The sequence below is a fragment of the Carassius carassius genome, chromosome 37 (assembly GCF_963082965.1).
Source record: "Carassius carassius chromosome 37, fCarCar2.1, whole genome shotgun sequence".
NCBI lineage: Eukaryota > Metazoa > Chordata > Actinopteri > Cypriniformes > Cyprinidae > Carassius > Carassius carassius.
Genome location: NC_081791.1, coordinates 1,734,362 through 1,758,154, shown reverse-complemented (window position 1 = coordinate 1,758,154; position 23,793 = coordinate 1,734,362). Strand labels below are relative to the sequence as shown.

Sequence of the window (23,793 nt, the reverse complement as noted above, 5' to 3'; positions counted from 1 at the left end):
ATGGTGAAAACTACGGTAAACAGATTCAAACAGAAAGAGCAAACAAAATCATGGAAACATATCGTTCTGGTTTCAAAGTGTAACGCTATGAAAAACATTGCGGTTTATATCTATTTACATGTGTGTGTGTGTGTGTGTAAAGTTCTCTAACTTGCTCTATTCTTTTTTATTCTATCTGTTTTCTTTTTATTTATTATATTATTTAAAAGCCTATGCTTCGTGTACTGTGTTAACCTAACTGAGACTTGTTATAACCAACCTGGTCTCATGGGAAATACGTACCTCTGCACACTTTTTTGCAGCGCCACAAATATGTACCACCCGGTACGTATTGCTACAGTTTTGAGACACAAACGTCCACTGGGGTCGCTAAAGAGAAGGACTGCATGACATTGTGATCGACAGTAAGAGCAGAGGTATGTACACTAGTATATCCCATTATCCTAAAACTGTGTTATTTTTGTGATAAATGTTAGTGATATGTGTTGTTTTACTGAATCATGTTTGCTTTAATGGTAAATGTAACGTTAGAATCATGTGAGTGCTTATGACGTCGGTAGGACATGCAGGCGAATGCCTGTGGGTGATTTAGCTGAAGTTCATAAAGTTACATCCATCGCATACATCCTCAGAACCCCGGCAAAGTAACTTAGGTATTGTTAGCCAGGTCATTTTTTTTTGTAATACGTTTTCTGTAGCCTAATGGTAAATGTGACGTTAAAATCATGTGAGCACTCTCGATGAAAGCAATTTGGCCTTCGATTAACTTAACATTACGTATCCTGTAGTATTTTTTGTAGTTAACTTTAGGTGGATAACGTTAGTGAGCTAACCCTGACCTGTCTGAATGATATATATTTGCAAATATACACCATCATCATATCGCCAGTTATGAGCGCATCCATATTTGCAAACAAATGCGAGATATATTGCATTACTTTGAATGCTTAATCTGTGTCGTATAGAACTACAGATCCCATGAAACTGTCGACCGAGCGCCAACCTCCCGCTCTTTCTCGTGAGGCCAATCATAGTGACTACAACTGTAATTCATCGACTGGCCGCTTGAGGCTGGCTGCAAAAAGGGAGTCAGTCCCATAGACTCCCCATGTTAAAATGCCCAACTTTACAGCAGAAAAAAACATGTTTTCAGCCTGGTGCAAAAAATGATTTTGGCCTAAATAGCTAATTTTGCCCTTCATGACAACTGTGAAGGGGGTGAATTTTTTTTATAACTCATCCGTTTAAATTATATTAAGACGTAAAGTTCTGCATAATTAAGGGCCCGGCCACTTGAGTGACAGGGGGATTGCCGCTGTTGACACTGCCGTCGCGCTAAGTGGGCGTGGCTTCAGTAAGTAGCCCCCGCCTTTCTGCCCATTTTTCATTGTCCGGGAGAGTCGCGACGGGCCTCTCTGCACATTTCAGGAGTCTACGGGTGACGTCACGGACACTACGTCCATGTTTTTATACAGTCTAATGCTGTCGACCAATTAAGTACGTGATGCCATAATACTGTGCGTACAAACGTGTATTTTCTTTTTTTTTTATGCACAACATGGTGTTAATATTTTTTGTTTTTACACTAAGAAACTACATTTCCGTGTAGCCCAAATGCCTTATATTACCAAACAATTTTACATATGCTTGCAGGTTCCAGTCATATCAAAGAGGAAGAAGAGTAAAGTTTTTTTGTTTTTAGCCTATCAAGGAACAGGAGGTTAGTCTTTCCATGCAGCAACAACTTGTGTCATAGCCATAATTGCATATGAGTGCGTATTACTACATTTATTTATATATTGTACATGCATTTTAATGTAGCAGCTTTAATGTAGTTCGATGTTTCCACTTTCCCTGCAATGCTAGCCAAGCACAACAACCTCTAACAATTGTTGCTCTTGGCTTTGTGAGCCTACTTTGCCTGGAATTTCTATGTTTTATATAGCAATTTGGTTACAGTTCTCTTGCTAAAATATGTTGCGTTGATTTATTTTTCAGATCGTCACTGACCCTTTATTTTCTTATAAATGTATTGTTTTCATAAATTAATTCAAAACTTTATTTTAACAGATTTGAAGATCATCTGTAATCTCACTATCTCTCTGCCTCCTGCAGTACAACGCAGACAGGTGAGTTGATTAATGCTAGGCGGTTGCTCCGCTTCAGACCTTAAACACTTGCATCACCAACGCATCACCGGCACCCAATTAACTAGCATTGAAAACATTTATTTAAGCATTGCCTGTGTAGGGAAAGAAAACCTCATCAAGGTTGTTTCCCACCTTAACCATGGACGTGAAATCCTCTGCAAACCACTACCCATTTATTTTCATTTGTTTTTATGTGTACTTTGTTTTTTATGGTCCTCAGGTATTAAAAAATAAATGACTGAGAAAAATATGGAGGAGGAATTACACCGTGATCTTGAGGAAATAATGGCTGATTTGGAGGAGATGCAGGTATTTTGTATAAAACTAAGTATGTAGCATGCTCCCGCATCAATCAGTATTTCACTAATGTGTGAAAAGAAAATGAATCATTGGAATTTGTTACTACTACTGTTTGTATTTTTTGCAACTTCCATAAATGATATTCTGAATCATGTTATTATTCTACTTCTTAAAAATGTATATAGTTCAGAGTCATTGTTCTACCTCTTATGTTTGAGTAATACAGAGTGAGGAAGCGGTCAAAACACCACCTAAAAAAGAAAAAAGATTGATCATAAACTTAGGTGGAAAAAAAGAGACCAAGAAGGATTCTTGGTCTATGAGAAGCGCAAACCAAAGAGAGGTATGGTTTGAGGTTTTAGATCCTTTGATTTTTCAATAAGTATTGTGTAAATCAAATAATTTTTTCCATTTACTTTACTCTAGACCGATCTGGAAAACCAGTTGCCTCAACCATTGTCTCTTCAAGTAACCCTCAAGAAGTTGAGCTCGGTAAACAATTGTTTTTGATTTAATGTAGGACTGTGTTCAACCAAATACTGTTTGCTAAAAAAAAATATTGCCTACTAATACAGTACATATCTTTGACATTTATACCCTGAAGTCTGTCAATACTAACAGACCGGTAATTTTGTAAAATACATTTTCATATGAGCTGCTGTACAGTGGAAAAGAGTTCCCCTCTCTGTTCCCTTTAAGTAATCCCATTTCATGTTGATTTGCATCTGTTCTGTTGTTTGAATGCAAGATACTGCATTAAAATAGTATAATTCTAGATACTGCAAGCACATCTGAAGCCTCAACTTCCAAACATTTTGGAGATGTAGATGCACAACAGATTATTGGTAAGTTTACCTTATATGTTTTTAACCATCGGAACTGTATCACTGTCTTCACGAAGTCCCTCTGAATGAACAAAAGTTCCAACATTTTATGATAAATGTTAAATGTACAAATATCTGAGATATTACTTGTTTAATGTTTTGTGAGTTTGTGCTCTTGGTTTACGAGCTTGTAACAGGTAAGGAGTTGTAATCTAATTTAATTTTTTATTGCAAGATTTACAACTACAGCAACTCCAAAATGCAATGGAGTGTGATGAACCCAGATCAGCAGCATCTCATGATTGGGCATTGAGGCAAACCTTGTCTGAAGAACGCTGGGAGGAAGCAAGGCCAAAACTCCTTGATAGTTTGCTTGCTTCAGACTGTGTGCATTATGGTCCTTGTGATCACTGCAGCTTGAAACAAGCAGTCATCAGATGCAAGGACTGTTTCCCAAAACCCCGTTACTGTGGCCAGTGTGACGTTTCTATGCATCAACATCTTGTTTTTCACAACCGAGAGACTCTTATAGATGGATTCTATAAACCTCTCCCACCATCAACTGCTGTGCAAGACCTAAGTGGCCAAAATGTCATATATGAACAAGGTAAGAAGTACTTGAAAGCTTAAAAACATGTTTTTATTTCAGTTAATATATTTATTCTTTCATCTAGTGTGTCTGCTGCCCATTACACAACCAGACAAAATTTGTGATTGTGAACCTCAAAACCTGGCTGTTGTAGCTGGACGATCTGTTGTGCTCATCTGTATAAATGGTATGACTTGCAATATTTTGTATTGTATTTGTCTATTGGCTTAACCTGCTGACTGATGTCTGAAAAGTATCAATGGCTGTCTTTACAATTGGCATTAACATGCGACCTGTATCCGGATGTTGTCCACATACACATTGAAAAGACAAGTGTAAACGCACTTATGATGGGAATGTCATCCGATCAGTGTGTCCAGGTACAGAGGGAGTCGAGGACGCATTGTGATCGTATCTCAGTGTAATGTAAACACAATACAGCCATCGTTTCTGGATTCACAGTTGGACGTCACACAAGACCCAAGACCCACCCACTCTCTTTATTCCACCTCCTCTCTCTAGGAATTGGTGCACATAGCTGTGTGGTTTTTTGATACAGACATGTGCGAAGTACATAGATTCGCAAATATACTGAAATGTTTGCTTTCGCACCCTAAAGTTCCAGAACCCTAGCCTGACGTCATCATATTCAGATTCTAGTAAGAATATGAGTCTGATATTGCTCCATTAGGCTCTGATTATGGGGCTTGTTTCAACCGAAATGCCTCTGCACCCAATATAATGGACCTACAAGCAATCTTTTTTTTTTTTCTGGAATGCGAGATCCAATCTGTTATCCAGATACAGAAGCCACTTGATGTGGACAGGTGTAAACACACCGTGTCCTGATTGGCATATTATCCGATCTGCTTGAGCAGATCACGGTGATCGCATGTTAATGCCAAGTGTAAACGCAGCCAAAGTGTGTTTACTATTTATTTATTTTCTTTTGAAATCTTTGCAGGTCGCTATGACGTCTTCCTGCCAGTGATGAATTGCAGAGCTTGTCTTGCATCATGGACACCTGAGGTGGTTGAACTGTTGTTTAGTGGTTACTGGCCAGGCACTGTCGAGTTTCAAACCATATACAAGGTAGACCTCTTCACATCGTTTGAGGACCTGAAGATCACTGCACCTGGACTTTCAAGACAAGCATTTGTGAAAATGTTACAACAGCGCTCACAACAATTTGGATGGGTAAGACTTGGAAAGTAATTAGTTTTTTGAATTTATGCAAGTCTTACTGGCATTTCACTGTATTCAAATTTTTATAATTTCAGAGTGGTAACATTTGTGGCAACGTCTTCCAAAAAGCTTTCCTTGAATGGACATTGTCGTCATAAAAGAGAAAAACTCTGCGGCATTGATCACTTCTCTTGCCCAGCTTGCACCCCAGATACAGTTGCTGTGTCTGCAGACGGAAACAGAAAACTATACAGATTCAGCAAAACAAAGGGGTATATTATAACATTTACATTTAATAATAACAACAACATGTCTCAGTTAGTCTAGCACAGTACACATAGCAAGGTATTATATATTTATTTTTTTATCTTCCTGTAGGGCAGAGGAACAACCATTTTTTGATGGAGTTTTTCTTGCTAATGACAAAGATGTAGCAACATTTGTTGATTGTGTTCGTGAGAAGACCATTCCAGTAAGATATTTGTCAAAAGATTTGGGATTGTACACGGTGAGTCAGGATCTAGTTTGGAATATTTTTGATATGACACTGTTACAGGTACATGGAAAAGGCATCTGTGGAACATGTCAATGTCACCTTTATTTATATAGCACTTTAAACAAAATACATTGCGTCAAAGCAACTGAACAACATTCATTAGGAAAACAGTGTCAATAATGCAAAAATGATAGTTAAAGGCAGTTCATCATTGGATTCAGTTATGTCATCTCTGTTCAGTTAAATAGTGTCTGTGCATTTATTTGCAATCAAGTCAACGATATCGCTGTAGATGAAGTGTCCCCAACTAAGCAAGCCAGAGGCGACAGCGGCAAGGAACCGAAACTCCATCGGTGACAGAATGGAGAAAAAAACCTTGGGAGAAACCAGGCTCAGTTGGGGGGTCAGTTCTCCTCTGACCAGACGAAACCAGTAGTTCAATTCCAGGCTGCAGCAAAATCAGATTGTGCAGAAGAATCATCTGTTTCCTGTGCTCTTGTCCTGGTGCTCCTCTGAGACAAGGTCTTTACAGGGGATCTGTATCTGGGGCTCTAGTTGTCCTGGTCTCCGCTGTCTTTCAGGGATGTAGAGGTCCTTTCTAGGTGCTGATCCAGCATCTGGTCTGGATACGTACTGGATCCGGGTGACTGCAGTGACCCTCTGATCTGGACACAGACTGGATCTGGTGGCCACGGTGACCTCGGAACAAGAGAGAAACAGACAAATATTAGCGTAGATGCCATTCTTCTAATGATGTAGCAAGTACATAGGTTGTTATGGGAAGTGTTTCCGGTTCCGGTTTACCTAATTAATGCAGCCTAAAAATCCTTTAACGGATTTGGATAATAAAAGCATATTAGTATGTTATGTGTATGCCAGGTTAAAGAGATGGGTCTTTAATCTAGATTTAAACTGCAAGAGTGTGTCTGCCTCCCGAACAATGTTAGGTAGGTTATTCCAGAGTTTGGGCGCCAAATAGGAAAAGGATCTGCCGCCTGCAGTTGATTTTGATATTCTAGGTATTATCAAATTGCCTGAGTTTTGAGAACGTAGCGGACGTAGAGGATTATAATGTAAAAGGAGCTCATTCAAATACTGAGGTGCTAAACCATTCAGGGCTTTATAAGTAATAAGCAATATTTTAAAATCTATGCGATGCTTGATAGGGAGCCAGTGCAGTGTTGACAGGACCGGGCTAATATGGTCATACTTCCTGGTTCTAGTAAGAACTCTTGCTGCTGCATTTTGGACTAGCTGTAGTTTGTTTACTAAGCGTGCAGAACAACCACCCAATAAAGCATTACAATAATCTAACCTTGAGGTCATAAATGCATGGATTAACATTTCTGCATTTGACATTGAGAGCATAGGCCGTAATTTAGATATATTTTTGAGATGGAAAAATGCAGTTTTACAAATGCTAGAAACGTGGCTTTCTAAGGAAAGATTGCGATCAAGTAGCACACCTAGGTTCCTAACTGATGACGAAGAATTGACAGAGCAACCATCAAGTCTTAGACAGCGTTCTAGGTTATTACAAGCAGAGTTTTTAGGTCCTATAATTAACACCTCTGTTTTTTCAGAATTTAGCAGTAAGAAATTACTCGTCATCCAGTTTTTTATATCGACTATGCAATCCATTAGTTTTTCAAATTGGTGTGTTTCACCGGGCTGCGAAGAAATATAGAGCTGAGTATCATCAGCATAACAGTGAAAGCTAACACCATGTTTCCTGATGATATCTCCCAAGGGTAACATATAAAGCGTGAAGAGTAGCGGCCCTAGTACTGAGCCTTGAGGTACTCCATACTGCACTTGTGATCGATAGGATACATCTTCATTCACTGCTACGAACTGATGGCGGTCATATAAATACGATTTAAACCATGCTAATGCACTTCCACTGATGCCAACAAAGTATTCAAGTCTATGCAAAAGAATGTTGTGGTCAATTGTGTCAAACGCAGCACTAAGATCCAATAAAACTAATAGAGAGATACACCCACGATCAGATGATAAGAGCAGATCATTTGTAACTCTAACATCAACATGGGCTGCAGCCAGGGAGACCTCTAAAAAGACAAACACTAAATGTGATGAAGAGGGCCTAGAGGTGGCAGTTTGCAGGCACAGCATATTGCTTAGAGGGCTGAACATGTTTAGGGGCGAGATATTTGCATACCCTCTGTTTCTGCAGAAGGAACTGGCCACAAAAACAAACTGCAAGTTCTTCTGCACTGACATCATGTGTCGATATTGGCCCTATCTGCAAAAGGTGGCTCAAGCATTCCCAGAAATGCAAAACCTTACTCAGATGAAGCCATTTCTCTCAGTTATGCATGCAAAGGGGCACTCTACAAAATGTGAGGTAAATGTATATTCTCGAACAATATGGTAACTAAGCCTTTTACCATTTTGATATCCATGAACTTGATATTTTTTAGTTTGGACATCTTGTGTACATGCTGTAGGTGCAGTGGGGTGGCAAAAACCAAACAGGGGCAGGCACAACAATTGGTGAAGAAGTTGAACAAGTGAACAGCTTTTTGTCCCGTGTGGCTCTAACTACAAAATACATGAGTAAGGCTGGTGAGTGGTCCTTTTTTACAGTTCTCATGTATTGTGCTTTGGAAGCATTGTAAATGTTGAAACAGCTTTCCTTTTTTTTTTTTTTCAACATACTCTGTGACTAACCACTAATTGAAAAGCACATTTATGCCTTCATCATTACAGCACGAGTAGATTTGATCACATTGCATGCCAGAGGATGGAATGATCGCAAAAAAAGAAACCTGCACAAGTACTTGTCTACACGGTACTTGAAGGTAAGTAAAAAATAAAGATTTCATCAATGAATGTTAAATTTCAATTGACTAAAGTCCACTTATAAGTTGTACATACCAAGTATCTAACTTTCAGTATTGCCGAAGGTTTTTGTGACTTTTCATTAATTATTCTTTTGAGACTATCCAAAAGACAAAGGAAGTCAAGGAGGACATTGAGGCTATAAAGAAGTGCACGCAAAGTTCTGATGAGGAACTGCAACAGTGGGTCACTGATGTGAGACAGTGGGCAGTTGACAGTAAGTATGTACTTTTTTCTATCGATAGAATTTTTTTTTTTTTTACTTGTTGTGAAATACTCCTCACAGCAGTAGGAGGAGCTCGCTGAGAAACCATGCAACAACAAAAGTGAAAATCAACGAAGAAATGGCTCGAAATGCTAAGTTAATAATTAAACTTAATGTAGCTTTCTCCCTCAAATTTATAATACTTACTCACCCTTGAAAAATTAGCAAACTGAAAAATTGTTTTCAGATTCTTTGGCAGAACATTTGTAGATGTCCTTTTTTTGTTTTTACATGTGTTCCTACTACATTCTTCTTATTGAATCCTCCTTTTACCATATTTAATGTATAAGATGTTTTATAGAAATAGTATAGTTGTTCTATTTTTGGTAGCACAGAAAATGCATGATACTGATCAAATACCTTCATAAATACTTTACAGCTCCAGATGACTTCAGAACAGATGATCCAGTGGCGTTGCAACATCTGATTGAAGGCCTATTCTTGGGCATACAGCAGAAAAAGAGGGATCTGTATCGAGTAACCGGTAAGTAGCCTCCATGCCTTCATGTACTTGTGGAGTTCATTTTAAAATGTGATATCTATAGCTGTAACTAAGTAATTTAAATTTGATCATGTCTTAACACTGAACAAAGTCTTCCATCTACACTGTGCACTTAAGCCACTACATAACCTTCCTACATTGAGTGAACAGTCCTGCCTTCCTATATGTCCAATGTTACCATCACCCAACTCCCTCCGTTACTTGAACATTGGCCACATTCCAGGTTATTTATTATGGTTAAATTAACCAGAGGTGTAGTCAAAATATTGTACAATTGTATTTTTAGTCGCCGATGATATGTGCGCTTTATAACATAATTTGTAAGGCACCTTTTGGATGTCCATTAGCACCAGTGTTGGGAAGGTTACTTTGGAAATGTAATGGGTTACAGATTACAAGTTACCCTGTTTAAAATGTAATAGTAGTGTAACTTTTTCAATTACTTTATTAAAGCAATGTAACTAATTACTTTTGAGTACTTTTTTTTTTGAGGGTCATTTTTGATTACTTTTCTAAATTTGTGAAAATTAAAGAATAATAAATAAAAGCATATACATCAACTTAAATACAGTTATCTAATAAGAGTGTGACGTATTCTGTGTAATAAACTCCTGAAACATTGTGTTTTTTTTAAACTGCTGTCTCTGTATATGATGATAGTTTTCTCAAAATAAGTAAAATGCACATGAAGTGACAGAGCAGTTCTAGAAATTATGTTTATGTGCTCGTGTACTCCTATATTGAGGCGGCAGAGGTTGAAAACACTGCGAGCTTCAGTAGGCCTATGTGTAGTAAATGAAACCATGTCTTTGCCATTAATTTACAGGAGGGACGGACTGGGAAAAAAATTCAGACTGGAAAATTCAAACTCATACAAAGAAATTCATGGACAAAACAATTTTTTTGTATGGACCTGACATAAAAAAAGGTTTAAATCTTTAATTTGGGGATATGCAAAATAATTAAAAGTTGTCTCTGAACTGCACCTTCACTTCCATTTTTCTCTTCAGTCTCTTTATTTTGCTCTGTTATCCATCTCTCATGACTTTAATACTCAAGATTGAACAAAACTATACTTTACAATACAATACTCTACAATACTACAATATCTTTATAGAAAAATCCTAATACTGTACACGAGTCATGTTTTTCCCTTACAAAAATTAACCTTGCTTTTATTAGCCTATATAAAAGTAAAATAACCTTGTTTTGTTTTTGTTTTTTTGCAAATGGATTTGTATTTATTTTTAAATAAATACATTTGTAAAATAATTTTACATTTTTGGTTACCACATTTAAACAATAGTAACCATTTTCTCTGGATTTATAGTTAAATATTAAAATGTAAATTTAAATCGGATTTTTTTTCAGATAAATTCCTACTGTAACATTACAACAGATAATAATGATGTCCTTTATATAGTATTTTGAGTGATGACTGATGAGCAACGTGCTGCTGCTTGATTAAAACAAAAACAAAAAAAACAAAGACAAAAAAGCATCTTTACAGATGAAACTGACCTGAAACCCTGAACAGTAGTTCAGCTTCTCTGCTCCAGCACTCCACTCTATTCTCTCTCTCTCTCTCTCTCTCTCTCGCATTGACTCTGATCCAAACCGTTTGGCGGAGGCGCGGAGAGCGCGCGAGTCATGACAATTCATGACTTATTAGAGATTTAATTATCAAATGGCGGATTCGCAAATGATCGCTTTAGTACATTCGGCAGGCAATTATACAATAAAGATATTAAATAGTGGGGTAAAATCGGCTGCCAGGCCACCGGGAATTGTCCCGGTTCTCCCGGTGTCCAGTCCGCGCCTGATTTCCACAGACACGCAGAAAGTCATATAGGCTATTGCATTTTTGGGGCTTAATATTCACAGACACTAGTCGATGTCATGTTTTGATTCAAGTGTAATGACCTACTTTTGATTTAGTCATCCAAAATGTGGGATATTCCGTCCGCGTTAGGCATTCCGTTTTTATGACTGGATTCTACGAACCAGACTGTATTTCCGCATCCCGGAAATTATTAGGGCGGTATGTCTCAGAATAGTCAGTGCAATTTGGGAAAGAAATCAGTTAAATCTGTATGTGGATGTGTGTAAATATTCAAATGTAATCCCCTTTGTAATCGTTAAAAATTTCATAAGTAACTGTAATTTAATTACTCATTTTTTCGTAGTAACTGTAACTAATTACAGTTACAATAATTTTGTAATTAAATTACGTAACGCCATTACATGTAACTAGTTACTCCCCAACACTGATTAGCACAATGACCAAACTTTATGCATATCCTACTTAAAATTATTATTTTTTCTGCAGACCGTAACAACCAGCGACACAAGATCCGAAGATGGATTAGAGAGGATAAGAAAAAGCTGTTTAATGCCATATCCCAATACAATGATCTTCCAACCACCACAGAATCTGTAGATTCAGTTGAAGACCTTCTGGCAGCAGAAAGCCCTATCTGGCCTTGGGATTCTGGTATGTAAAGTTTGACATTAATAGTTTTAGTGAATCTTCATTTAAATGCTTACCTCATTAAACTCCGACTTTCAAAGGAAAGAGGCCCTAACATGTGCTTTTCATTTGTTTTGGAAAATCTGGGACAGACTATATTAAATTTTATTTTTAAACCGTTTTGTTTTTGCCAACTCGAACTACACTCGAGAAAATGAGTAAAGGTCTGATTCCTCAGATTAACGTTTCAAGGTGGCTCATCCTTTTCTTTCTCACACTGTAGATTCAACACCAATCACTTGTTGCCTATGTTGTAGGGACAAAGAATTGTACCATTATTGGATTTTACTCTCAAAAATGCAATAAGAGGTAGTATTGTAATATGGTGGTTAATTCAATTGGTCATTTGTCTTCATAGAACCTGACACTTCCTTAGGCATGAAGAAGAAGGTTTTTGACAAGGTGATGCAGCTGGAGAGACTGATTGAGGAAGAGGCTATAATTTTAGAGGAAATGAAACAACATTGGACTCATCTTACAAGAACCTGCAGGGCCTTAAAGGACCAGGCTAATGTACTAGCAGATGACCTGGCCACAAAGAGTGAGTACTAATTTCTTAATTCTGTTTACTTCATATAGTTATATTAAACTGCTTGCAGATGATAATTCATACAAACTGCCATATTGATGTTTTGGTTAATTGTTTTTTGTTTTGTTTTTTGTATATCCCAATTAGATTTTTAGGCTACCCTTCAGGACTGTCTGGTCAAGCTTACCATGGCCTGCACAGTGCTGTCCTCCAAAAATGTGAGGAGCTCAAAACAGACATGGTAGCTGTGAAAGAAACCTACTCCCAAATAGTAGTCAATGGGAATGGTGGAACTGTTGTTGAAGAAGATGATGAAGACCCATATGAGAATGTCTCCACAGATGCCTCTACGGATGATGAATTATAGATTCTCTCTTCTCCACTGCACAAACTGGTTTCCTGACTGAGTAGCACAAGTTAGCTCTCCCCATTGTAAATAATAAAACCTTGAACCTGAATTTTCTATCATTGTCTGACTGATTCTTAATTTCTTTAGTAAAACAATTATCATCATTATTTCAGTTTTGGTTATAATTTGCCGTTTTTATCTTGTACACATTTGTTTACCACATATTTTCTACGTTGACAAATGGATCAACAATAGAATATTATTATTTTTTTTGTCACAACACATGTAAGATCACATGCAATACCTAGTCTAGCTAAGCTTCCGAGCCTGTACAGTAAATACTATAATACAGTAGCCTATACTAAAATTTACTATAGTAAATTGTTTCACGTCCGAAAGTATACGCAAAATAAATACAAAAAATGCCATATTTACACAAATATTTATATGAAGCACATTAATCCTTGCTGCTAACACCAAATGCATAAAAAAGCATTATTGTTTAGCTATGCTAACATCACATTTTTAAGCACAAAGGGGGCAGTTTAGTAAAGCCATATGGCCAAACAAACGTTTTAAGACTTCGGCTGCAGTAAAACCTTTATTCTGCTGATAGATGGTTTTATAACCCTACTTTAAACCCCTATTGTGCCAGCAGGACGAGCTGTGGTGCTCCAAAATATCTGAAGGTTCAGAGGTCAATATTTCAAAACAGGACCCATTTCTCATCTTCATACTGGCATATATTATTCTCCAGGCAAAGACCTTTCCAACAATGTATTTGGGTTAGTCCTACATCAGGCTTTAATTTCAACATTTCATGGACACAGCCCTGACCCAGGCATAGTTTCAGTGAGGACTTTGGAGGCCCAACCTCCAACCCCACAGGCAATGCCATCACAATTGTGTTTATTACAGTAGTGCACATATGTATGTACCACACCTAAGTAAAATATGCACTAGTGTTTTTGCATGAGCCATGAACTTGAGAGCATCTTTATTCATCTAGAGTCAGTCAATTATGTGTCAGCCAATTATGTGTTCAAATGGTATACTGGAAGTTCACACAACAGGTAATGCTATCACAGTTGTGTTTTTTTACAGTAGTGCACATATGTATGTACCACACCTAAGTAAAATATGCACTATTAAGTGTTTTTACCACTTGAAGGCACAAGTCCTGAACATGTGAATATCTGCATTTGTCTAAAGAATAAACCAATTATGTGTCCAAATGGTACTTTAATAGGAAGTTCATTTAACAGGCAAAAACATCACAATTGTTTTTATTACAGTATTGCACATATGTATGCATCAAGACAAAGAAAGATATTTCACCATACAGTTTTACAGGATGTCAGTTAAAGTGGATATGATTTATGACTATATTGATGTACATTTAGATGATGCGATATGGAAAGCATAACAGAAAAACATGTATGGTTTAATATCGATTTGATGGTGTTCATTAACAAGTATGCTGAAACTACAAACAGTAGAAACTACAAACAGTAGAAACTACAAACATACACAAAGTATAATATGGAAATATTGAAGTAAAGTACATTATAATCAATGTACTTCATCAGATTTTTTACATGCAAAAATAACAATGATTTATTTAAAGCAGCACTAAGGAGTTTTGGACTGAAACTAGCAAGCTCACTACCAAACAGTGATGCAAAAACCTCACAAACAACACCAACAGTTCAGTTGGCAGAAATTTAAAATGTGTCTGCACAATATAAGTCAGTAGTCTTATAGGTTGATGAACACGTGAAAAGCAAATACCGGTAATGCATTGTAATAACATGCAAAATGACTTTTAACATTATTAATCCGCTACTTGGTGATGCCAGTCAGGAGAAACAGCAGCTTTTCTGTTTTTGTTGTCAGAAAAAAAAGAGACAAATAAATGTAAATATTCATAAGAATAGTAAAAATTTCAGTTTTTGCTAATATCTTCTTTCATTTTTGAGTTTTGAATTTAAGAATGAAGGCAGGTAAATATATCTTAAAAAACTTTTATGATATAATTGACATTGTATAAAAGTGCTGGAAAGGAAAAGACCTTTACACATAGTTAGTATTTTGTCTTTGTTTCTAATAACAATACATAATCTGAACATTTTAGCAAAGTGCCATTATTTATATTGTCAATACTTTCCTGAAGATAAGTGGCCTTTATTATCTCTAAGCTATGGGTGAAAACACTTAGTAGCTTTGGTTTGAAATGTAAAAATCAAAGTGCACTATTTTCCAACAGTTGGGTTTCTGATGAAAATTCCCTTATACTGTAAATCACTTCATAAAAAGGGCTTTTTGACATAAAAGCAAGGCAGGTTTGTTTAGTACACATCTTCAGTGCACCGGTCCTGTCCTCAATGTTATCGAAAGCGCCTATACTGCTGTATGCATTTACAGCCTGTCTGTGTTGACTTCTGAGTGACCTCCGATTGATGAGACTGTTGAGCCCATAGGTAGCATCCTCTGTCAAGTCACCGAGACCTGTAGAAGAATTGCAAGGAAAAACAGAAAGAAAAAGATGACGCATCATCACACAGCAGTCAAAGCCCCGAAAAACATGACAATTCCAAATATCTACAAATATTCTACAGTGCTGCATTAGTAACATCAAAATAACCTTTTAATCATTATTGTTACTTGTCAAAAGAAAATCTACCTTCATGAAAATTATTCTAAAATATCATACAAGTGACTATAAAAATTTTGGTGGAGAGCTTGTGAAATTGTGATAGACAAGCATTTCATTTGTGATTACTACAGCAGAATAACATGGTGCTGATATCATATGACAAAAAGGTTATCACAGGGGTCAACTTTATAATAAACACAAAACTATTTTGTGTCAGATATAATGTTCATAATTTTCTTACCATATACCCATTCTCTCATTTCCAGGTGAAGGTGAGCTTTAAGGGTTTCCAGTTCCCAAAGTGGATCTGTATAGCTTTAGAAGTCTAAAAAGACAAGATAATTATTAGTGTATGAACCATTATTTTATATTTGTTCTCTGACCACCTGATATTCATAATACAGGTTATTTTGTTCAGTCCTGTTCAGCTTGTATAAAACAAGTAACATTTGTTTCTTGGAAATTGAAACAGTTCTCTTTCTATGTATTTAAATCTATTTATAGTTATATGCCAATATTAAATCAATTTGATGCTTTGAATGGATAATTATTGCATTGCCAATGAATAATAGATCAAAAGATACAACTACTACTGGTCTTCTATCTAAATACAGAGGCAGATAACGATAGTACATCTACACGGCATGCCAACTACTGTTCTACTTCCTGCCCTGGGGTGGAACCAGCACCATCATGATGTTCTCCGCTCAATGTCATCTGGACAGAAGGACACAAACCTGAACATTAAGGGCATAAAGTAGAGCAAATGTCTCCAACTACATCAAATTTAATTAATCTAAAATTTAAACTGCCACAAAATATAATAGCTTTCTTCCTGGACCATGTCCTACCCATCCACCAAGTTACAAGAAATCCTGCTTACAACCAATATATAGACAGTACATATATAACTACATACACAGACAAACACAGGTGAGAACATAACAGACGTACAGAAGTAGATATAACAGGATTCATACAAAACTGACAATTAACAGAGGATTTTTAATTAGGTTATTTCTAAAGATCTGTATGTACTCTATATAGCATATGCAATTTAGACAATGAATAACAAGCCAATAACTTTGTTTATGTTTGTAGTTATTTTATTCATTATAAAAGAAAATACAAAATTAAAAAAAATGTTTAATTCATTATTCAAGAAGGGAGGAGGGCTCCCAGGAGTCTTTCCATTTGGTCCCACTGTAAAGAGACAATGTTTTGAGTAAAGATTTACTGAGTAACTTAAGTCAGGCTAGCAAAATGATATATTATTTTATAAAAATATAACTATTAAACAAATATTCAAACATTTCAGTAACTGTCGACATTGTTAATGTTTAAAATGTTGTGTATGTAATAAACTGTACATTGGTACACCTACCAGGTCTTGCATGGAACCCAACAAATGAGGACCTCCTCTGTTCCCTATAGAATAAACATAAATAAAAATCTATCACAACTCAATATCCAGCAACGTTTGTCTTGGCACAAGTCATGCCATTGTGGTGCCAGCAAGTACAGTCTTTATGTCTGGAGTCCTCAAAAGATACTTTGTTGGAAAATATTAGAGCTACACTGTGTGATTTTTTCCCCCCATCTAGCTGTGAAAAGTTATATGACTACCCAGTAAATATTCATTTCTGCTCATTTCAATTCCGAGTGCGTTTTTACTCCTACGGTGGCCATATTATTCCAAGATTAACATGGCTTCCAGTTTGACTTCTCCAATGAGTATCACTGAGTGTAAAATGCAAAAGGGCGAAGCTTAAATTTCCAGGTATGTCCCTCTTTGGTGAATGTATTTTCAAAATGAAGGCACAACATGGCTGCCACCATTTGAGCGACTCACTCATATGTAATTAAATGGCAGATTCTACGCTTACGAGAATACTTTATTAGTTGGTGGAAGTAATAAGTAAAAGGTTACACAGTGTAGCTTTAACATGTAATAAAATTTATAAATAACATTTACTGCTGTAAGATGGTATTTCAAAGTGGTACAGTACAATATCATATACTGTCTGAGGGGTCTAGAGGGATCTAGTAAATTACATGAAAACCTTGTGACAGTTTCTATTCATGGTGACATTACATTAATAACATATCCAAAGAGTTATCCATATTTATCTATGCATTAATGTTACATTAATGTAAGTTTGATTAAGTAAAATGTAAAATTTGTAACACATTTTTTAAGACCATTGTGAAGGAAATGTAAGACCTATTTCACATCAATACTTGCAAAAAAGTATGAAGCTCTGAAGGAAAACCAAAGTCAAATAATTACTTGAAAAGTACATTAATTTACAGAACTGTGTGTGCAATTTTAGGTTTTATATTGGTCAGACAGACAACAAAGAACTACAAAAAGTACCATTAAATAAATTTCAACATAATTAAGACCTACCTAAACATTTAAAACCTACTACATAATACTTTAATGTATTTAAGACTTTTGCTACATATTTGATGGTAACCAAAGTATTGTTCGGATAGCGTTCTACATCATGTGAGCAATACATACAGCCAAATTATTTTCTGTTATTGTAAAGTAAACTTTGTAAAAAAGGTTTTTGTAAAAAATGGTTACATTAGTGCTCACTGCATGAACACTAAATCCAGATTATTGTCTTCCAAACATCTAGTTGTCGAATCAAGTGCTCAAACATTTCAGATAATTTTTTAAAGCAGTCTTAGGCTGTGTGTCCACCAAACCATTTTAGCCAGCTGATAACGCCTAGCTGTGAGTGCTTGAGAATTTTTTGGCAGCGCAGCATTTTTTTTTCAGTTGAGATGCTTTGCTTGTTGTTATTATGTGGAATATCCACGAAAGTGTTACTAGTTATCTCATTTCACAGATTGTTTGTTTCTGTGTTGTTTCTATACAAAATTGTCGATAGATTATAAAGTATTTTCTCTGGCTCTAGTTTAAAATTATTTTGTTCCATTATTATGCTTGTTGCTGTCATCTGTTGACTTTGTACGAGCAGAGTGTGCCGGTTTTGTGTTATTAGTCCCACGCCTCCTACACTGTGATTGGACGGCTGGGTAAAAAGTGACAGTGATGAGCACTGCATTTGACCCAAAGTTGAACATTCTTCAACTCTTGGCGACCGGTAAAAAACCACGAATGCTCATTGCATCAGCGTGAAAAAGAAACTCAGCGGCGTGTGCAAATATGCCAGTCGCGTAGAATCAAAAAGAATTTAAATATTAATAATGAGTGAGTGCGAGTACATTGATATAAAGCAAGAGCATTGAAACTACTATAGAAAGACAAACCTCTCTCACTCTTCTTTTCAAAACCTTGGAGTAGTCAAAGTTGTTTTGCCTCACTCTCCAACAGCATTCTGGACACTCATCTGAAAGATAGTCAAAATAACATTGAAATAACTATACCAATATACCAGTATAGACAATACCTAACTGTGATGGCAGAATCAATGTGTAGTTGATATATCATATCATTTTAAATAGAGAAAATGTACTTAACACTTTTTTTTTTGGCTTCATCTTGCTGGCTACCCTCTGTTGGACTGGATCTGTATTAAAAATAAACAAGATACCAAATTTTATTAAACACTATTTCTGTCAAGAGCACTATCGTCACATATGATTGACAGTTAGCATATAGTTTTGATTGGTGGTATGGTTCTGTCCTGGACAAGAACTCCCTACGCATCCATGCAGCCTAGCATAGAATCATAAAAGCAGCAATAACCCCCCTTAGGGTAAAAAGAACAGAACCAACATAAATGTAATGCAGATATCAGTAATTTATTTTAATGTACAATATATTGAAGAGAATTTAAGTCTGATTCAGGGGTAATCAGAATGCTATAATGACTGACGAGAGGTGCAGCTGGGGATGGAGCAGGGTAATTCGCTCCTGAGAAACGCAACAGCTGCTGATAATACTGAAGGAGTTTATATATGTATACAGTAATAGGCGTCGTATTCCTATAGGTAGACGTGGATCAGCTGATGCGAGCTTGACTAATGTGACTTACAGAACTGACGCTATGCTTAATATATAAATACAGTAAGTTATTACTAATTTAGAATGTACAATATCTGTCAAAGGTTTGGACACGCTTTCCCATTCTCTTGGATGAGTAGGTGGGTTCAAACTTTTGACTGGTAGTGTATTCAAAAACATAGTTCTTTGATAACATACGTATTAACATAGTTCTAATAACACATTACTGACTATTAAGGAAATATACTTCACTTTGTCTTTTTTTTGCCTTCTGGCCCCGGGGTCTTGTGGCTTTTGATGAGCCTGTGGTCTCAGTGGCTTCTGGAATGACGGTCTCAGTGGCTTCTGGAGTGAGGGTCTCAGTGGCTTCTGGAGTGACGGTCTCAGTGGCTTCTGGAATGACGGTCTCAGTGGCTTCTGGAGTGACGATCTCAGTGGCTTCTGGAGTGACGATCTCAGTGGCTTCTGGAGTGAGGGTCTCAGTGGCTTCTGGAGTGACGGTCTCAGTGGCTTCTGGAATGACGGTCTCAGTGGCTTCTGGAGTGACGATCTCAGTGGCTTCTGGAGTGACGATCTCAGTGGCTTCTGGAGTGAGGGTCTCAGTGGCTTCTGGAGTGACGGTCTCAGTGGCTTCTGGAGTGACGATCTCAGTGGCTTCTGGAGTGAGGGTCTCAGTGGCTTCTGGAGTGACGGTCTCAGTGGCTTCTGGAATGACGGTCTCAGTGGCTTCTGGAGTGACGATCTCAGTGGCTTCTGGAGTGACGATCTCAGTGGCTTCTGGAGTGAGGGTCTCAGTGGCTTCTGGAGTGACGGTCTCAGTGGCTTCTGGAATGACGGTCTCAGTGGCTTCTGGAGTGACGATCTCAGTGGCTTCTGGAGTGACGATCTCAGTGGCTTCTGGAGTGAGGGTCTCAGTGGCTTCTGGAGTGACGATCTCAGTGGCTTCTGGAGTGAGGGTCTCAGTGGCTTCTGGAGTGACGGTCTCAGTGGCTTCTGGAATGACGGTCTCAGTGGCTTCTGGAGTGACGATCTCAGTGGCTTCTGGAGTGAGGGTCTCAGTGGCTTCTGGAGTGACGATCTCAGTGGCTTCTGGAGTGACGATCTCAGTGGCTTCTGGAGTGACGATCTCAGTGGCTTCTGGAGTGACGGTCTCAGTGGCTTCTGGAGTGACGATCTCAGTGGCTTCTGGAGTGAGGGTCTCAGTGGCTTCTGGAGTGACGGTCTCAGTGGCTTCTGGAATGACGGTCTCAGTGGCTTCTGGAGTGACGATCTCAGTGGCTTCTGGAGTGACGATCTCAGTGGCTTCTGGAGTGAGGGTCTCAGTGGCTTCTGGAGTGACGGTCTCAGTGGCTTCTGGAATGACGGTCTCAGTGGCTTCTGGAGTGACGATCTCAGTGGCTTCTGGAGTGACGATCTCAGTGGCTTCTGGAGTGAGGGTCTCAGTGGCTTCTGGAGTGACGGTCTCAGTGGCTTCTGGAGTGACGGTCTCAGTGGCTTCTGGAGTGACGGTCTCAGTGGCTTCTGGAGTGAGGGTCTCAGTGGCTTCTGGAGTGACGGTCTCAGTGGCTTCTGGAGTGACGGTCTCAGTGGCTTCTGGAGTGACGGTCTCAGTGGCTTCTGGAGTGACGGTCTCAGTGGCTTCTCGAGTGAAGTTGGTCTCAGTGGCAGTGGCTTTGGGAGGGTGAGTAGTTTCTGTGCTACTTGTGGCCTTCTTCTGTCTTTGAAAATGAACTTGCAGACAAAGACAAACATCACACACAAGAAAACTTAAACAGTTTGCCTTAATCTCAGTGCCACTTTATTCCATATAGCCTATGATTAATTATTGAACTACAAGGAAGAGGACCTGCGGGCGAGTGATGATAACAGGCTAGTATTTATAATAATTTATTTCTACATTACAGGTGTGTTATGTTATGATTAAAATGTAAAATGTATTATCTACAGTCTATATCAACAAATATAGTCATCAAGTTCCCAGTCAAGGAAATGCTCTCTCTTAATGTCTGATCAGAACATTCTAGAGTTTCTGCCTACTTTTTATCTAGCTTGTTGACTTGGCTTAACTGCTAAATAAAACAATTGGGTGATCACATGCTGATTCATCCTATTATGGCTGAAAGTAATGCTCATGCATCAATAGAAAAATAAAGAAAATGATACTTGTGGGTTCACATTCCTTTGGGTTCCTTAGGATTACCAGTGTTTTCAGATTAATCCAGAGCTTCTTCTTTGCAAAAAAAAGACTTACTCTTTAGCACAGCTTCATACATAAGTTTAACCCTCTGAAGCAAATCAGGATCCAAAATATAATCCCCTCCTAGGATGACATCGGCCACCAAACTTCCTTTGCACTTCTTACCCAAAAGTAGTATGGGGAAAAAATCAAGGGCAGCAAGTTTGTCAAGCTGAAATAAAAACATTATTAAATAAAAAAAACATGCACCGAATACAATAATTTAATTTAAATATTAATTTCATGACAATTGTTTAATGGTCATATTAAATGTACAACTCATATCAAGGGATTCATTACTATACTACATGTTTCACCAGCCATGTTTCCATCAAAATTTGGGGAAAAAATGTCATCAATTTAGCAAAAACATTTAACGGTCGATTGAGGTCGTTTTTGTAAAAAACCTTTTTCGAAAAAGAGTTAATGTGCTGAATGGAACATGGTAACAGCTTTGCACAAGTTCTGACATAAAGAACAGTTAAGTCACATCACTGATCAGCTGTTTACGCAGTCAGGTACATTACTAAGCGGGGGGAAAGAAACTAACCAGGAAACCATCAGTAGCAGCGAGCAAAGAGCCCAGCACTAAATCCCCATCTGACATGCGGCGTGGGAAATTTGGTGTATGGGAAACCGCTTGGGCGGTGTTGCATGAGACCCTTGCATGAGTCTTTCTGATCATGGCTCAGCCTCTGGAAGGTGTGAGGCCGGTAATGGCCCCCATAGTGCCGAGGTCCCATCTAAGGGTTGGGTTGTTTGCAGCCCAAAGCTGGTGGGAAACGGGGCGGGTTAGGGACAGCTTCAGTGTGGGAGAATCCCCTCGCGGGATCTTAATTAATTCCCTCCAACCCAGTTGATAGAAATACACCTGATTGATATTTTATACTTTTTCGAAACATTTCATAAGTTCGCTTGACAATTACATGGAAACATGGCTACTGACTGTTAAACTTTACTGTGTTAATTGATTTAATTTAATAAATTCCTATTAGAATCCTGAACTTTGACCTAACCTTACCAACACATGGCTGCTATTGAGAACAACTGTCCTGTTGTTGTTTTTCTTTACTGACTCCTTCCATTCATTTTTTTTATTTTGAAAGTTGCATCTCTTCGCTGCAACTTTTGCTTTATATGGCTGCAGTTGTTTGCAAAGTGGGCAAGCCTTGTATGCAACACTTATTAGGGTGTTGCACCCTGGGCACATTTTCTTTGAACTTCCTGGCATCTCTAAAATAAAGTAAAAAATTACATTAGTTGCTTTTGTAACATGATATCCAGTAACAAGAGGCACAATTATAACGTTAGAATTCTTTAAAACTATGTTGTTACTATAAAGGGGGTTAGTACTACTGGCTAACCTAGCCACTTGCCAATGCCAACTGTCACGTGTCATCTATAAGCCGGGACGTCCGTATACTGGGCCTAATTTATTTGTCCCATACGCGACGTCCCTTGTCCCGTTTATTGACTGATCTAACCACTGACTGATAAAACAGCAACAGCAGCAAGCACATCTAAAGTCATGCTTTTCCTATTTCCTGTATGACTGTTAAAAGGCGCGTTTATTTGTCTGGGGTTTCTCATTCCAGATTTATGCAGTAACGTTAGGCCAAGTTATATTGTTTTTACTGTGTAATGACAAAGAAATGCATCAATTATAACATTTAAGCAAAACGTGATCATTACTTATTATGAACCTCGTAACTTACCTGGACAGAGCGCAATGAGAAATGAAATCACTAAAGAAATCACCCAATCTCTAAGCGGACTGGCTATGTCTCCATAGCAACTGATGCTTAGGATCACGGGTAATGCTGGCGTCCACTAATTAATTAAATTTACTTTATTAAATTTATTTTAATTAAAATAATATTCAAAACGAATCCCCGTTCTCATAATCGAAGGAGAAACAATTTAAAACTGATGGTCACTGTCGATAAGGCTAATGGGTTATGTATATTACTGTTAGATTTGACTCACCAAACCCATAGAAAAACGGTAACATTATTTCTCAAAAAATAAACAGCAACTTCTGTCTCGTTAATTAACGGGTAGAATATATTTACTATATTTACTATATTTTGACTGGAATTAATTACTGACGATGAGAAGCCTACAGAATATAAATCAATAAAAATAAGGACAAAAAAATCTCTGTACGTTTTTTTCTTATTTGTTGAGGAGTCATTTATGTTTCTGTATTTATATATATATATATATATATATATATATATATATATATATATATATATAGTGCTGTGCAGGTAAACCTCACTTGAGATCGGGGAGTGAGGTTTTACCTGCACAGCACTACACTGGCTTCCGTTAC

General features: G+C 37.5%; 1 protein-coding gene and 4 long non-coding RNA genes across 9 annotated transcripts; 4 read left to right on the top strand and 1 right to left on the bottom strand.

Moving 5' to 3' along the window:
• Nucleotides 1–252: 252 nt before the first annotated feature.
• LOC132117643 (uncharacterized) lies at nt 253–2,396 on the top strand. 2 transcript variants are annotated; one of them, XR_009425803.1, is made up of 4 exons: nt 253–416; nt 1,654–1,720; nt 2,071–2,129; nt 2,371–2,396. It is a non-coding gene; the product is annotated as an uncharacterized LOC132117643 (long non-coding RNA). The 2 variants fall into 2 exon arrangements; XR_009425802.1 differs by lacking the exon at nt 2,371–2,396 and having other exon boundaries at nt 2,071–2,331.
• An 851-nt stretch (nt 2,397–3,247) lies between these two features.
• On the top strand, nt 3,248–5,078 carry LOC132118639 (uncharacterized). The gene is made up of 4 exons (XM_059528612.1): nt 3,248–3,295; nt 3,510–3,881; nt 3,949–4,050; nt 4,828–5,078. The coding sequence occupies exons 2-4, from the start codon at nt 3,539–3,541 to the stop codon at nt 5,076–5,078; spliced, it is 696 nt and encodes a 231-aa protein (XP_059384595.1). The 5' UTR covers nt 3,248–3,295; nt 3,510–3,538.
• Nucleotides 5,079–5,174: 96 nt separating this feature from the next.
• LOC132117829 (uncharacterized) lies at nt 5,175–5,632 on the top strand. The gene is made up of 3 exons (XR_009425854.1): nt 5,175–5,320; nt 5,427–5,520; nt 5,605–5,632. It is a non-coding gene; the product is annotated as an uncharacterized LOC132117829 (long non-coding RNA).
• Nucleotides 5,633–7,590: 1,958 nt separating this feature from the next.
• Nucleotides 7,591–8,288, top strand: LOC132117642 (uncharacterized). 2 transcript variants are annotated; one of them, XR_009425800.1, is made up of 3 exons: nt 7,591–7,912; nt 8,016–8,133; nt 8,278–8,288. It is a non-coding gene; the product is annotated as an uncharacterized LOC132117642 (long non-coding RNA). The 2 variants fall into 2 exon arrangements; XR_009425801.1 differs by having other exon boundaries at nt 7,989–8,133.
• A 6,271-nt stretch (nt 8,289–14,559) lies between these two features.
• Nucleotides 14,560–23,269, bottom strand: LOC132117641 (uncharacterized). Of its 3 annotated transcripts, none has more exons than XR_009425798.1 (11): nt 23,174–23,269; nt 22,480–22,691; nt 21,474–21,630; nt 20,850–20,953; nt 19,475–19,556; nt 18,737–18,785; nt 18,526–18,605; nt 16,625–16,668; nt 15,853–16,443; nt 15,482–15,565; nt 14,560–15,092 (listed from the first exon to the last, which is right to left on the bottom strand). It is a non-coding gene; the product is annotated as an uncharacterized LOC132117641 (long non-coding RNA). The 3 variants fall into 3 exon arrangements; XR_009425799.1 differs by having other exon boundaries at nt 15,874–16,443; XR_009425797.1 differs by lacking the exons at nt 14,560–15,092; nt 15,482–15,565 and having other exon boundaries at nt 15,588–16,443.
• Nucleotides 23,270–23,793: the final 524 nt, after the last annotated feature.